Here is a 14,013-nt window from a genome sequence, read left to right on the forward strand (position 1 = left end):
TGTCGTGCCCCCCCGACGCCCACCTCTAACTCGATACCACATTGCCAGGGGGTACTTTGATATTAGTGCCTCTGCCCCCTGCCAATACAGGATACATGGCATACTTCACCAGCTGTGACCTGGGACTGCTCATGCCCTTCGTTCTGCTTTCTACTCCTTGTCCCAACGAGAATTGAGGCTGGTACCTACTTTGATGGGAACCAGCTGGGATTCTTCTGCTTTCCGTCTGTGTACTGGCCCTTGGCCATCATTGGCGAAGAAACTCCCCCTGGATTTCGTTGGCTCACATCCTTATCTGCACTTTGAAGGTGTTGCTCCATGTCAGTGCAGTGTTCCCTCCCAGGGCCTCTATATTTGGACTGTCTTCGGGAGCAGTGGGTGGCCCAACACCTTTCTTGAGTGAGGGTCTGGCCCGCTCCTCTCACATAGCATACTAGTGTGCCCCCATGATAGAGAATTATGTGGAAGCACTGAGGCCCCTGGACTCCTTAATTAGGAAAATCGCGAGTGAGATCCCCAGTGGCAGGTGGATACAGAGAGGATGAGTCCCCCTGTGCCGACAAGTTAAAAAAAATATTCATGGCCATAGCAGACACCAGGAAGAATCTGTGCACTAGAATTGATGCTGTAGTTATTGAGGTTGTAATACTCCGGGAGGACCACAAAAGCTTTCAGGGTCACCCAGAAAGAGTGCAAGCTTGATGACCTGCATCTTACGCTCATGGAGCTTGATGACCAAATCCGATCCATGGAGACAAAGGTCTGGGATTTGGAGAACAGGGTGGAGGACTCCGAAGGTGGGTCCCAACGCAATAATCTTCGGGTAGTTGGATTCCCTGAAAAAGAGGGAGGGCACAACCCTGTGTCCTTCTTTGAAAACTGGCTTGCACGTGTGATAGCTCTGGTGTCACTTTCTTCTCATTATCAGGTGGAGCAAGCGCACAGGGTTCCACACGCAGGCCACCACTGGGGTCACCTCTCAGACCAGTGTTGATCTGCCTCATAAATTTCAGAGACAAGGAAACCATTCTGAAAGCAGTCCGCGCGGCAGGTCCACTGCAACATGACAATGCACCTATTCCCAGATTATGATGCAGCACCAGAGGGCATTCTTCTTGGGTGTCAAGAAGCAACTGACACTGGTCGGCCTCACCTACTTCCTTCTGTTCCCAGCGAAGCTTAAGGTGATAGCTAATCAGAACAGTTATGTTTTCATGGAACCTGTGAATGCCTGGGACTAGGTGGAACAATGCCATTATGAGTATTCTACCTCGACCGCCCCACCACGCCAACCTGACACTTAGAGGGGTAGACAATGGCGGTGACAAAGAAACAAATATGGTGCCAAAATATGTGTGGAGAGGGATCCCTCCCTGCTGCAGGTGTGTGAACAGCAGCAGCAGACTCTGACAGCCGTGGCACACATGGTCTCGGAGCATCACATCCATGCTTCAGCTTACAGATGACTCGCAGATGACTCACTGAGTAGCAACCCTTCAACAGCCCTACCGGATGTTACCTGCAAACTGCAGACCTGCTTGGCTGAACCGTCTGTATTGAGGGACTGTGAATAGGTGGTCAACAGAGATGTTCCCCACTCCTCTGTCCCCTGTGGATCACCTTCATTTCCAATGACACTGGTAGGCATTAAATCCTTCACTTGATATCGTATAAATGGGTTAGACAGGCCTAGATGCATGTTTGCCCTGAGTCTCCTCTCCTCTTCCACTACTCACTTTGTGGTTATGTGCTGGCTCCCATCACTGGCCCTCCCCCCCAATAGTCAACATGAGACTCCGCTATTAGAGTTCCCACACCATGGGTCTAATGTTCACTGTTTGGTAATCGCCGTTCTAGCGCTTACCTTGGGAGGGAGTTGAGGGTTACGTTTTTACTGTTTCGCAGGTCATACACCACGGTACATACCTGAACTGGGTAGCGTACATACCCACTCCGCTAGATAACCATGACTAATCTACAGATAATCACATGGAACGTTCGAGGGATGGGGACAGAACATAAATGACACCTGGTCCAACAGTAATTATACGCAACACACAAATAGAATTCCTCCAACAAACACATGTACCGGGTGGTCAATATGTTCACCTACAAAAGCGCTGGTGCAGACAGTGATGTAGCACTACCTATTCTGGGTTTTCCCGAGGGGCGCTCATTTGGATAGGCCCCGCAGTTGCCTTTAGGGGCCTTGATAAGGAGATAGACCCAGAGGGACAATATGCATTTGCGAAGGGCCAGTTGGATGGCCGTCAACTCGTGCTGGGGAGCATATATGCACCGAATGTGGCACAACAGGCATTCTTGGCCACTCTGACAGTTACCCTCACAAAATGGGAACATGTCTCGGGGATCATTGGCTGGCTTTATTATCATCCTTGGCCCTATTCTCGACTCTTGCCACCCTCCATTATCTAGTTCTCCGGATGTATCAGCAGCAGGCCATGCACAGTGGCTTGCACATTGGTCTCTTTTAGACAGTTGGTGCACCATTCATCCATACGTGTGGAGCTACTCCTACTACTCTCAGCCCTGGGATCTCCATGTTCAACTGGACCTTATTCTCTGCCACCTGACTACACTACAAAGGTTACGCATGGGGAGTACATTGGTCAAACTTTTTCCAATTATAAACTGCTACACCTCAACTGGGGAGTAGTCTCGCCTGTCCATCCCTACCTGGCTTCTTCAGCCAAGCATGTTGGAAGACATTGAGTTCTGGGACACAACCAGGGAGGCATTGTCTCGATACATGGTGGAGAACTGGAGCATGGCCACATGTAGATGTATAGAATGGGTGGCACTCAAAATGGTGCTCCATGGGCATTGCTTTAATGCTGGGGTGGGGATAAGGGCAGAACTTCCCTTGGAATTTACTGCTCTTGAACTGTCCCTGGGCGCCCTGGAAGCGAAGTCCCACAGAACTCCTGCAACCTGATGATTTGATTTGATTATCAGATTTGTAGAGCGCACGAATGCCCGAGTGCGTCTTGGCGCTAAAAATGACTATGCCTGCCGGAAGTGGGAAAGAGTCGTGCGAAACAAGAGCCAGGACTATGCTGAGAAAAGCCAGGTCTTTAGGTTCTTTCGAAAAGATAACAGTGATGGGCTGTTTTTTAATTCTACTGGTAACTCGCGGGCAGTTGTGGAAGCCAGAGAGCGCCATGCAAAGCTAGTAGACCAAATGCGATGTTTAGGCCAAAATGCACGCTGAGAGAGATAAATATGGCCGCAGTACAAGTCCATCCCCGCCAATCACCATGTTCACCATCACCATGATTCGGCAATCCCCGACTTGCACTGTCACTTGTCAGTTAGACATACATACTGCCTTAACCACCTATTATCGATCACTAAATGACACTCATGCTGCTGGTATACATACCTTTTTTTAATGCCCCGGTGCCCACTGTAGATCCATTAGCCTGAGAGAATCTTCAGCTGCTCATAACAGAACACAAGCTCAGATCAGCCATTTGGTTCTAAAAGGCCTATGAAGACCTCTTAGTCCCTAAATTGCTGGTGTTGTGCCAAGCGGCACTAGAAGAGGGAAGTCTCCCTCCGACTCTATGCAAATCCTTCATAGTTTAATTGACAAACCCTCACAAGGATCTATTGGAAGTAACATTTTACCATCCTTTATCCATGTTAGGGACCGATTACAAACTACTTAGTAATGTTATCACGCGATGTCTTCTAGAACATATGCCCCAGCTAGTCCACTGTTTGACACTGTTTACTGGTCCAATATGTTTACAGCACTCTTGACATTCGGCATCCCTGGCCATTTACTGCGCCTCATTCGCCTCTTTTGCATAGCCCCTATGGCCTGTGTTAAAATCGGCCTACTAAACCTCGCCCCTGATAGTGATCAGCCGGGGCACATGCCAGGTATGTCCACTGTCACTGCTCCTCTTCCTGCTGGTAATGGAACCGCTTGCCCAAAAGCTGCAGCGTGATGGGGAGGTGTAGGGTATTCTCTTGGGGGACATACTGCATGCCGTCTCCCACTATGCAGACAACGTCCTCATTTAAATTCAGGACATTAGGCAGGGACTCAGAAGCATTGAAATGGTCCTTATTGAATTTTGACATGCTTCGGGACTAGATGTGAACTTGACTAAGACCTGCCTGTTCCCCATATGGCCCAGAAAGTCCGCCACATCACCTTATGGTGGTACCCCACATTGTGCGCTGGGAGTCACACACATTCCGTTATCTTTGTATTTGTTTCTATCATGCTACCCAGGACTTAATAGATGGTAGCCTTACTCTTGCGACCACAAGTGACGTTTTGGAGCAGAATTCCGCTTATGGTGCAGGGTGGTGATGCTTCCACATCTCCTGTACTATTTCCACAACCTACCAGTACATATACCGAGCTCTACATTCTATACTGTTATGTGGAAATCTAGGACCTTAGTGTAATTTTCCCGATTCATGCCCAAATATAGGTATAATTCATCCAATCCTTATATAGGCATAGGAATCATTGCCTTATTTAGTCTTAGCCTGTGCAGCCCAAATACGGCATGGCTATTTCCACTAAACTCCGAGAATCCACAACGATTTCTTGGAAAAACCAGCCTTCAGCAGTCAGGGACTTCCCCCTGCTTGAATACTAATTTATCCAAGAACTCCTGGAGTTTTCAAGGAACTGAGGCACTAGTGACTATATTATGTCCAATCTTACGTCAAACTCGGCACCTTCCAAGTATAAATATGCCTACATTTGCCCAGTCAAACACACGGTGGTTTAGGAGCAGATCGACTAACTACTTGCCCGACGCCCTGATGCTGCAAGTGCCGAAGGAAGCCGACCTTCCAACTGACGCACTGAGAAGACGCTGTCTTTTCTCTTGCCGAGAAATCCAGCTCCGGTGTTTCCAGGCTACCCTTGCGGGTTGCTGGGAGATAGAGTCCTGAGAGAGAGATACAAGACCTCTATCATTCTAAAACCAAGGTACGGAGCTGATTAGACCCTTAGAGAATTCTTGGAACAGATTCTTGACAGAAAATTACTAGACTTAAGCTACACCACGCTTACTCCTCCCTCGTACTAGACTTAGGTTAGGTACACCGGGATAGGCGTATTTTAGAAGCACCAGTTGAGTACTTTTAGCCACTATTTTATCACTGTATGTATTTTTTGCATTTTATGTATTCTATGTTTATGGCTTAAAAACCATATCATGCTTTTACAGTACTATTTTATAATACTATACGTACTATATGCATTGTATTTCTTAACTAGCATTTCAATTGTAGCAGTGCATTTCTCATGCTTAAGAAGTAAGACTGGTCAATAAATACTTTTATTGAAAACGCCCGTCTCTCTATTTCTAAGCACCTCTGGTGAAACGAAGAATGCACATCTGACTGAGTGAAATAGACGTCTATTGTTTCCGCAAATCTAGAGATACGTTTCATTCTGGGGAAACAAAGTTGTCATGTTATATGGTTGTCAGAGACTAATCCCTTCTTGTACTTTCGAGAAAGTTTCTAGTGACCTCTGAGCTAGCTGGCACTCACAATTAAATCAAATATATTCGGCAGAGACCTAGTCGACTTAAGTCCTACGTCTAAGCTGCAGGATATATATTATTCCAATGCGCAGAGCCTATTGGGAATATAGGAACTACACTACAATACCATCCATGGTATGCTAGGGACTTTCATTTGGAATAAGGGACAACGGCAGGTAGTCCTTCGGAAGCTCTTGTTGCTGGTTGGAAAAGAGGGTTTTGATGCCCTTAACTTCGAGTACCATTATTTGTCAACTCAGTTGCAGAGGCCAGCACAATAGCTAGGGGGCCACCCTTAGTTGAGCTGGGCCTCCCCACATTGGATCATGCTGGCTGGGCAGTCCACAAACTGTGGCTGCCAATGGTCAAACTTCCTGCACAATCAAAAAAGCTCGTGACTATTGTGCATGCCGGCAATATAGAAGCCTGCGGCTAACCTCAACACTAACACCGTACACAATGGGTATAAGTATTCACTCAATACGCACCTTCAGAGAGTTGCTTGGGAGGGAGGGGATGAAGCTTTGGAAGCAAGAGGGAGTAGATTAGGCATGGGTGGTAAACTCTGGTTTGCTTGCTGAGTTTACAGAGTTTTTCCCACTCCGTGTAGAGCACGGAGTTCCGAAAAATTCGCATTGCGGCACGGAGCAGAGTTTTACCTCTCTTGCAACATGCCAATGTTAATTTAGCGATCGTAAGGCAGGAAAATCCAACACTAGACCACCTCCTGGCAGGATTTCTCAATGCAGGCTGCCACAGCCAGTCCCCTTCACTTGTGTTGAGAAACCTGCCGCTCGTGTTGAGGGAGCTGTAGCTTGAGTAGAACATCTACTTAAGCGGCAGAAAGATGCTGCACCCTCTTGCACTTCGCGTGATGCCATTCTTGCTGATTTTACAGCGTGGGACAAATGTCTGGCGACAAAAAATCAGTGTGAGCAGCATGACTTACCTCACTCCGCTGCTTGCGGAACTCCGCAGAGTGTGGTGCACTTTCACAGAACTCTTCGAACTATGCCCAGGCCTCAAGTAGAGGCCTTGGGGCTCTATTCCAGAATGCCAATCTGCCTGTGGGCCAATTCCTAGCTTATCGCACCTTGTTGGCAGAATCACAGAGTAACTGGCAGATTATAGACACTGCACCAGACACTCATCCCCTTGTAAACGTGCTTCACATAATGGGTAGTGGGCGTCAATTTATCACGTGGTTTAGGCGAGCGTTAGCATACATCCCGCAAGACATATTACATCACATCAGACAACACTGGGAGCAGGATATTTGCTCTGCCCTGCGCAAAGAGTGGGACAAGATCCTCCTGTACCCACTCAAACTCTATAAAAATTTCAATATATTCAACACAACATTCTGAATAGAGAGTACCCCAAGGCTGCGCACTTGCATAGAATTTACATTACTGCACCAACTTGTCCCTGATGTGACTCCCAAAATGCTGACATAGCCCACATGTTTTGCACTTTCCCAGAGGCAATGTCACTTTAGAAGGCAGTCACAGATGTCCTGGGAACTATCACGAGGTCAGAGAACCCATACATTATAGAAACAGGTTTATTGGGGCTGAACAGGCATAGGAAGGCGGGGAGCACTTCTAACCAGTTTTCAGACCTGGCATTTCTAATAGCTCGGACAGCAATTGCAATGAAGTGGAAACATGTCCATCTTCCTGGATTACAATACTGGTATCTACCCACCCTGAAATGGAGTATGGCCAAATCAGTTGCACTCCGTAGGGAAGACGTTTGGGACCTACGCAAAGTCAATAATGTGCTGGAGTGAGACACACCCCTCCATAAGCTCCATGAGCTACAGTTAGTCTAAGAGGAGCCCTGATGTCTCGGGATAGATGGGGAGATGTGATGTCCAATACACTCTCTCACAGTCTAGTGATTGTTTAAACACATTTGGCATTTTAATTGATAAGAGTCCCCCCTTTATTCTCATAACCTTGTAAAATAGCTAGACTCAGTGAGGTAGGCCTATATTTAAGAATGCTTCAAAATAAGTCAATAATTTATATGTAAGGAAAAATGTCTAGATGTAGCCTCTTTCTACCAGCAGAAGTCAATGTCATATTGCTCCAGGGAGAAGTGGCTTCTGATTTAAACTCATCTTGTGAAGTGATATGGCACAATGTTTTGAGAGTGAATTTAGGAAGGACCATGAAGGAAAGAGTAAACACATTTTGCAGGTAGGGTGAAACAAACATTTGCCCACTAGGCAAAGTTCCTTGTGTTCAATACATCTGCCACACCTGTAGCTGCACAGAAGGCTTTAAAGATCCCCATCATGAAGTGGGGATCTATAGATATGATGGACTGGCCTCCCCCAGGAAAGCAGAGACCACAAACAAGTGTAAGGTGGTTTCTGGTGGATACTTCTAACAACATATTTCTCATACGCCACGAAGGGCACACTGATGCCAATTCCTTTCTTTCCGTGCCTCCAGACTCGGATCCAGAGTTTTACTTTTCTCATCTCTGATGAGTTATTTTTCCAAAATGCAATTTTTAGCAGTGTGCAAGGGAAACAAGTCACCTCACAAAATAACAGGGTTGCGACAGACACCCATGAGGTATGCCTTTGCTGCCTATGGATGGAACATGACTCCAGGGCCTGTAACGACTGTGCTCAGAAGAACCAAAAGGCCACATAGGAGCATGAGCTGAAACTCTACAATGCCAAACTTCAGAAGACTTCTGAACCACAACCAGCTGAGTTGATACAAAGATTTAGCATGAATTGGCCCCTTTACAACCCTCTCAAACTACAGATAGGGTGCGAGGAAGTCAACTTGCCACTCGGTCTCACTCCCAAACTCCTAAAGAGTCGGTTCTGAGTATGATCCTGATGAATTCAGAATTTCCAGGTCTGTATGCAATGTTGCAGCAAAGAGACCATGATGCTGTGATCTGGCAAACTTCCAGTCTAGGTCCCTCTGATGCACTTTAAGGCCCCAAGGAACCACAGAGGCTTCCTGGTGGGATCCCGCTGGGGGTTTGCCCTATGCACCATGTTTGCCTCTTGAAAAGCTTCAGGTTCTGCACAATGTTTGGTACCGACTTTGCTTCCGGCGCCACTCTCTACACTAGTTCCCTTAAGATTGACACCTGTACCAATGCTGCCAGAAGAGGATCCACTACCTGTAGTGGTTTCCTATTCTGAGCTTTGACTGAGACAACGTTCAGATCCCACCAGAGTGGAGCATATAGCTAACCCTTCTGATTCCGATACATTGCCTTTACCATCCAGCAGAGCTCATATTTTACATCAGCTCTTTGGCTCAGATTCTGGCAATATGAACTATGATGATCAGGACACATTCCTCCCACAGTACGATGAGGATAATTGGTATGCAGAATTACAAGATGTAAGTGGTCTGGACATCTCCCCAGACTTTAGACATGTTTCTCCAACTAGTCCTGCCACAGAGAAGAGTGCTACTTTCTCCATGGTTATGTGAAGAGTTGCAGAGGTCCTTGAACTGCTGCTCCCTACCTTAGAGGTGAAAACTAATGCTCTGACAGAGGTTCGGGTGCCAACTCAACCTCTCCTGTCATTAAATGAAGCTCTTCAATAGCCCTCAGTCAATAGACAGGTATCATGCTGCCACCGACAAGCTACAGCAACCCTGACTTCTTGACCCAAGACCTGACACTAGAGACTCAGGTGTTTTTGATGCCCATGAATAGAGTGAATCCTAACACCTCTCCTGTGTTTCTTCTTGACTGTGAGTACGAATGCATGGAGACTTTTGGCAAGCTCATGTTCTCTTCCGCCAGCTTTCCCTTACACTAATTGAATGCCAACTTCCTCCTAGGCTGCTACAGTCATGCTTTAAGGGATATGGTTAGTCAAATCCTGCCAGCTTTTCTGAAGGACCAATGGGCATCTTCATCCAAAACCGAACAGGATGGTCGGGACGTGGCAGATTTTTCATCAGGTCTGGCCTGGTCAAAACCGATTGATTGGTGCATGTGCTTCAAAGTCATACCTGGAAGAGATTCACAGGCTTCTCTGGGGATGTCCAGGCATCATTAATGGACATACTATTAATGGACATGTCCATGCTCTTGCCTCCTTGGTAAGAAAAGAGACTCTGCACTTGAACACTTTGAGGAAAGTCATGCCCTTGGACTGTCTTGCTCCTTCCAGGTAATTTCCTCAAGTTTCGCCCTTTTCATGGTTATGCCAGGGGTTTCTGATACCGCCAGCACTGGCCCCACCTCCGTCACATAACCTTCTCAGCCATTTCATGGCTGAGGCTGGGGCTCCAAGAGCCAATGGTCAGGGTATTGGTGGTGGTGGTCATGGTGCACCTTCAAAGGTCAAAAAGGCATGTGTACCAGTCTTCCTCTACCTCAATGACTGGATGTTGAAGGCAGGCTCACCCAGGCAGTGCACCTTAAAAGAAAATAAACCTCCTAACATCATTAGGATTTCCCTATCAACTTGTAAAAGTCACACCTGATTCCTATGGAGATGCTCCAGTTCATCGGAGCAATCTTAAATATGGTGGGGTTTTGTGCCTTGCCCCCAGAGCCGAGAGCCCATGACATTCGGACTGTGATCCAGATGTTTCAGCTTCTATCCTGGATCTCAGTGAGGATTACGTTTAGGCTGCTGGGACTATTGGCCTCCTGCATTCTGCTAGTCAACCACACCAGGTAGTACATGCCACCTTTGCTGTGGGATCTGAAGTCCCACTCGGCACAACACCAGGGGAACTAATCAGATTCCATCCAGATTTCAGAGGAGGCTACAAAAGATCTGCAGGGATAGCTGCGAAACCTTGATTTGACCAGTGGCAGACTCCTCTCCTTATTGCGCCCAGAGCTGACGGTGGAGACTGATTCATCACGCTGGGCTGGGGAGGCCATCTGGGAGAGGTGGAGATTGGAGGACTCTACTCACCAGTGAAAACCTACCTCCACATCCATTTGTTGGAGTTGCAAGTGATCCTGTGTCAGGAGGCTCTTTAACTCTAGACGTGACTGACTTGCTGGGACATTTTACTGGTTGTGAACCACCTGGCAGGATCTTTAAACACAAAGGTGGTCAAACTCAGACACCAACACCTAGAGGATCAGGAATGGCTGTTACACCACTAGATTGCACAGGGTATTTTCCAGAAAATGGGAGAACCCTAGCTCAGTCTTTACGCCACTACAAAGATTCAGCAATGTCAACATTTGTACACACTGGTGTTCCCAAGAAGGCTTCTAAAAAAGATCAAGTCGTTCTAGAGGCTCGGAGTGGGTCAGGAAGATGTAGTATTGAGAACCTTCTTGGCATAGGCATCTGTTTTACATGCAAGCTGCTGCTTCGGGAGGAACTACTCTTACAGCAACAGGGCAAGATCCTGCACCTGGGCCACTGCACTCAGCACCTTAATACATGGAGATTGAGTGGCAGAAGGTAGTCTCCGTCTTTCTTCCTCCTGAGGCCACTGATGTTATTCTGGGCATCAGACAGCCAGCTATAAAATCTATCTACTCGGAGCGCTAGGATACATTTATGGCTTGGTGCACCAATCGTCAGATTGACTCACTGCAAGCTAAGCTATCGGAGTATTTTTGTTTGTTTTGTATTTGGCCCAGCAAGGACTTCCATTGGGCACTGTCAAAGGCTATTTGTAAGCTCTTTTCTATTGTTTAACATTCCTGGATCAGTCTTCTTTGTTCAAATGACTCGATGAGATTTCTTAAAGGGTTACAACATGTTTCCTCTGTGATGACGCTGGGGAACTTGAACTTAGTTATCACTTTTCTAATGTGCATCCCATTTGAACCAGTGCAAAATTGTCAGCTACATCTCTTGACTGTGAATGTGTTTTTTTTGGTCAGGATAACATCAGCTCGCCGCATGAAGGAACTGCAGGCACTCTCAGCCCTGCCCACTTGTACGACATCTTTTACGGACAAATTGGTGTTGAGAACATGAGCATAATTTCTGACAAAAGTACTCACACCTTTCCACGTAGGGCAGGTTATCACCCTTCCAACACTCTTTGCCCATTATTATCCCTCAAAAGAGGAAGAGAGATTCCATTGTTTGTACCCCAAAAGAGGCCTCAGTTTTTCCACAGATCATGCTAGGGACCAGGGCCGGACTGGGAACCAAAACCCACCCTGGCAAAGTGCCCGGCCGGATGCCCAGGGGGTTCGGGGTGTGACTGAGCTGTTTGTCAAGGCCAGTTTTGTCCGATTTTGTTACTGAACCTCCCCCCAGCCTGGCGGCCCACCGGGGAAATACCTGGTGCCCGCTGTGGCCAGTCCAGCTCTGCCAGGGACCTTCCAGTAAACAATCAACTCTTTGTGGGCGTCTCAACACGAAGAAGAGAAAGGCAGTGCAGGAAAGAACCATTTCTAGGTGGACAGCCCTCTGCATAAACATCTGCTACGCGCTAGCAAAGAAGTAGCCATCTGAAAGATTAAGAGCTCATTCCAATGCAGCCAGGGTTGCTTCTAATTCTCAAGCATGCAGAGTGCCGGTCCTGATATCTTACAGGCTGCTACGAAGCACTATTGCCTTGAAACTCAGATATAGGCATTTTGACTGTTTGGCCAAGCAATACTTTTTGGTCTCTGCCATTCCACAGTTCCACAACCCAGGGAGCTACTGTTTTGTTATCTATTCACAGAGTGATGAACCTGTTGTTAGAAGTGTCCACCAGAGGAACAAGTAACATACCTTCAGTAACACCTATTTTGGTGAATAATCCACCTAACTGCAGATTCCAGATAAGCACTGACTTTCCCAACTCCTCATTTTGGGAATTTGACTCTTTTTCCATCTTAAAAGGTAACCCAAACTAGAGACCTGTACACTGGGCAAGCCAATTTGACATTGGACTCTGCATCAGGATAGAAGGACAGGTCATGAAAAGCAACTGCTGTTAGGGCACCTAGATGGCGCTAATATGCTGTCCCGCTCATCACTTTAGGAGCAGAACAATATTGACAAGGAACCGCATGACTCCACCTACCTGTTCGCAGGAGTACTGCTTTTGAGTTTTCGGCTAAAGTGTGACACCAGCGGGAATTGTCAAAACATAAGGAATCTGCAGTTAGATAAAGTACCCACCACAAAGAGCATTACTAATGGTTTGTGATTTGTTCTTTAAGTTGCCCAAATATACTTTGAGGCATTATGTCAGAGTCTGATAATTCTTGGACTTTGTGAACTAAAGAAATTTTCCGAAAGACTATAACTAACTTGCAATAAGTGCGGTGACTTCGGTAATTTGTTAATGCCAAGTCATTATTGCCTAAATGGTCATCAAAGATAATGAACATTTAATTGGAGGAAATCTGATAAAAGAATTGATGAAGGTTTTTGGATGCATTCAAATTCTTATCACTTGCCCAGACACAGCCTTTTCTACATGTCTGTGGAATTGTTTTATTTTTTATTTTTTTATTCAGTCTTCATCCAATCCTGACCCTTGCTTGGCCCATGCATAACATACTTGCTCACCTGTTGGTTTCTGGCTTCCTCAAAAGCACGTTTTTCTTCTTCCAAACGTCGCCGGGCTTCTTCTTCAGCCTGTCTTTTCTGTTGCTCTTGTCTCTCTTTTTCTATCTCTTCAAATGTTAATTTTAATTTCCCCGGAGACACACGATCTTGTGTTTCTTTTTTAGGTATTTCATTTTCATCCTGAAAAGAAGTTTTAATTGCTAATTAAATTGAACGGAACTGATCAACATATCAACTTTATTTTTGTTAATGTCCTAGTTTACCACAACAGATGAATGTCGCTTGGCTTCTCTGAAAGAACGCCTGTGTTCCTCATATCTTCTCTTTTTCTGTTCTTCAAAATTTCTTTTTTCTTTCTCCTCCCTTTCTTTTTCTACATCTTCAAAATTTAGCTTGATCTTGCCTGGCGCTTTGTTTTGCGATTTCACAGGAATGACTGTTTCAAGCACTGAATCATCACCTTCCTGTTTATAAAATTGTTACAATTTGGTTACTTATGAAACCAGAAATGTCCTCGTTTTATTTGACAACCAAGATAGTAATGTTCTCGTAGCACTCAGCTGTCACATCCATAATGAGATACAGAAAAAGAAAAAGTTAGGAGGAAACAGAAAATCTTTAATGCACCAGCTCTTCTATTTTCCCATGACATGAGTAACACGAAGACAGTGGTTATAAGATTACAAAAGATATTAGTTTGCAAAGAAGACATAGGCAAAAGAAAGATGTGTGAGGTATGAGAACTATAGAATATCTTCGCAACACTGCTAAATTGGTAATGTTAGTAATGCTGGGAATCATCCAAATTGTCATGACAACATATCATTCTTTTCTCTAGATTTCCCAATCTGTCAATGAAGGCAGTACACAGTAATTGAGTTTAAAGAATACCAATCTGCTAAGTACCAGGGTTAAAGGAGAAATGTAAATTGTTGTGTTCCTTGCAAATGTTAATTGCACTGAGTTATAACCTTATTC

General features: G+C 45.9%; 1 protein-coding gene across 7 annotated transcripts in view; it reads right to left on the bottom strand.

Annotated features, from left to right (window-relative positions):
* The window catches only part of NEXN (nexilin F-actin binding protein), a 382,609-nt gene that overhangs the window by 117,482 nt on the left and 251,114 nt on the right, over positions 1–14,013 (bottom strand). For all 7 annotated transcript variants that reach the window (XM_078645115.1, XM_078645157.1, XM_078645108.1 and 4 more), the window contains 2 exons: positions 13,299–13,499; positions 13,036–13,215 (listed from right to left, as the gene is read on the bottom strand). In XM_078645115.1, the coding sequence (XP_078501241.1) occupies positions 13,036–13,215; positions 13,299–13,499 (381 nt within the window). The remainder of the gene's footprint in view (positions 1–13,035; positions 13,216–13,298; positions 13,500–14,013) is intronic.

This window comes from Lissotriton helveticus, chromosome 1_1 (assembly GCF_964261635.1).
Source record: "Lissotriton helveticus chromosome 1_1, aLisHel1.1, whole genome shotgun sequence".
In the NCBI taxonomy this organism is placed as follows: domain Eukaryota; kingdom Metazoa; phylum Chordata; class Amphibia; order Caudata; family Salamandridae; genus Lissotriton; species Lissotriton helveticus.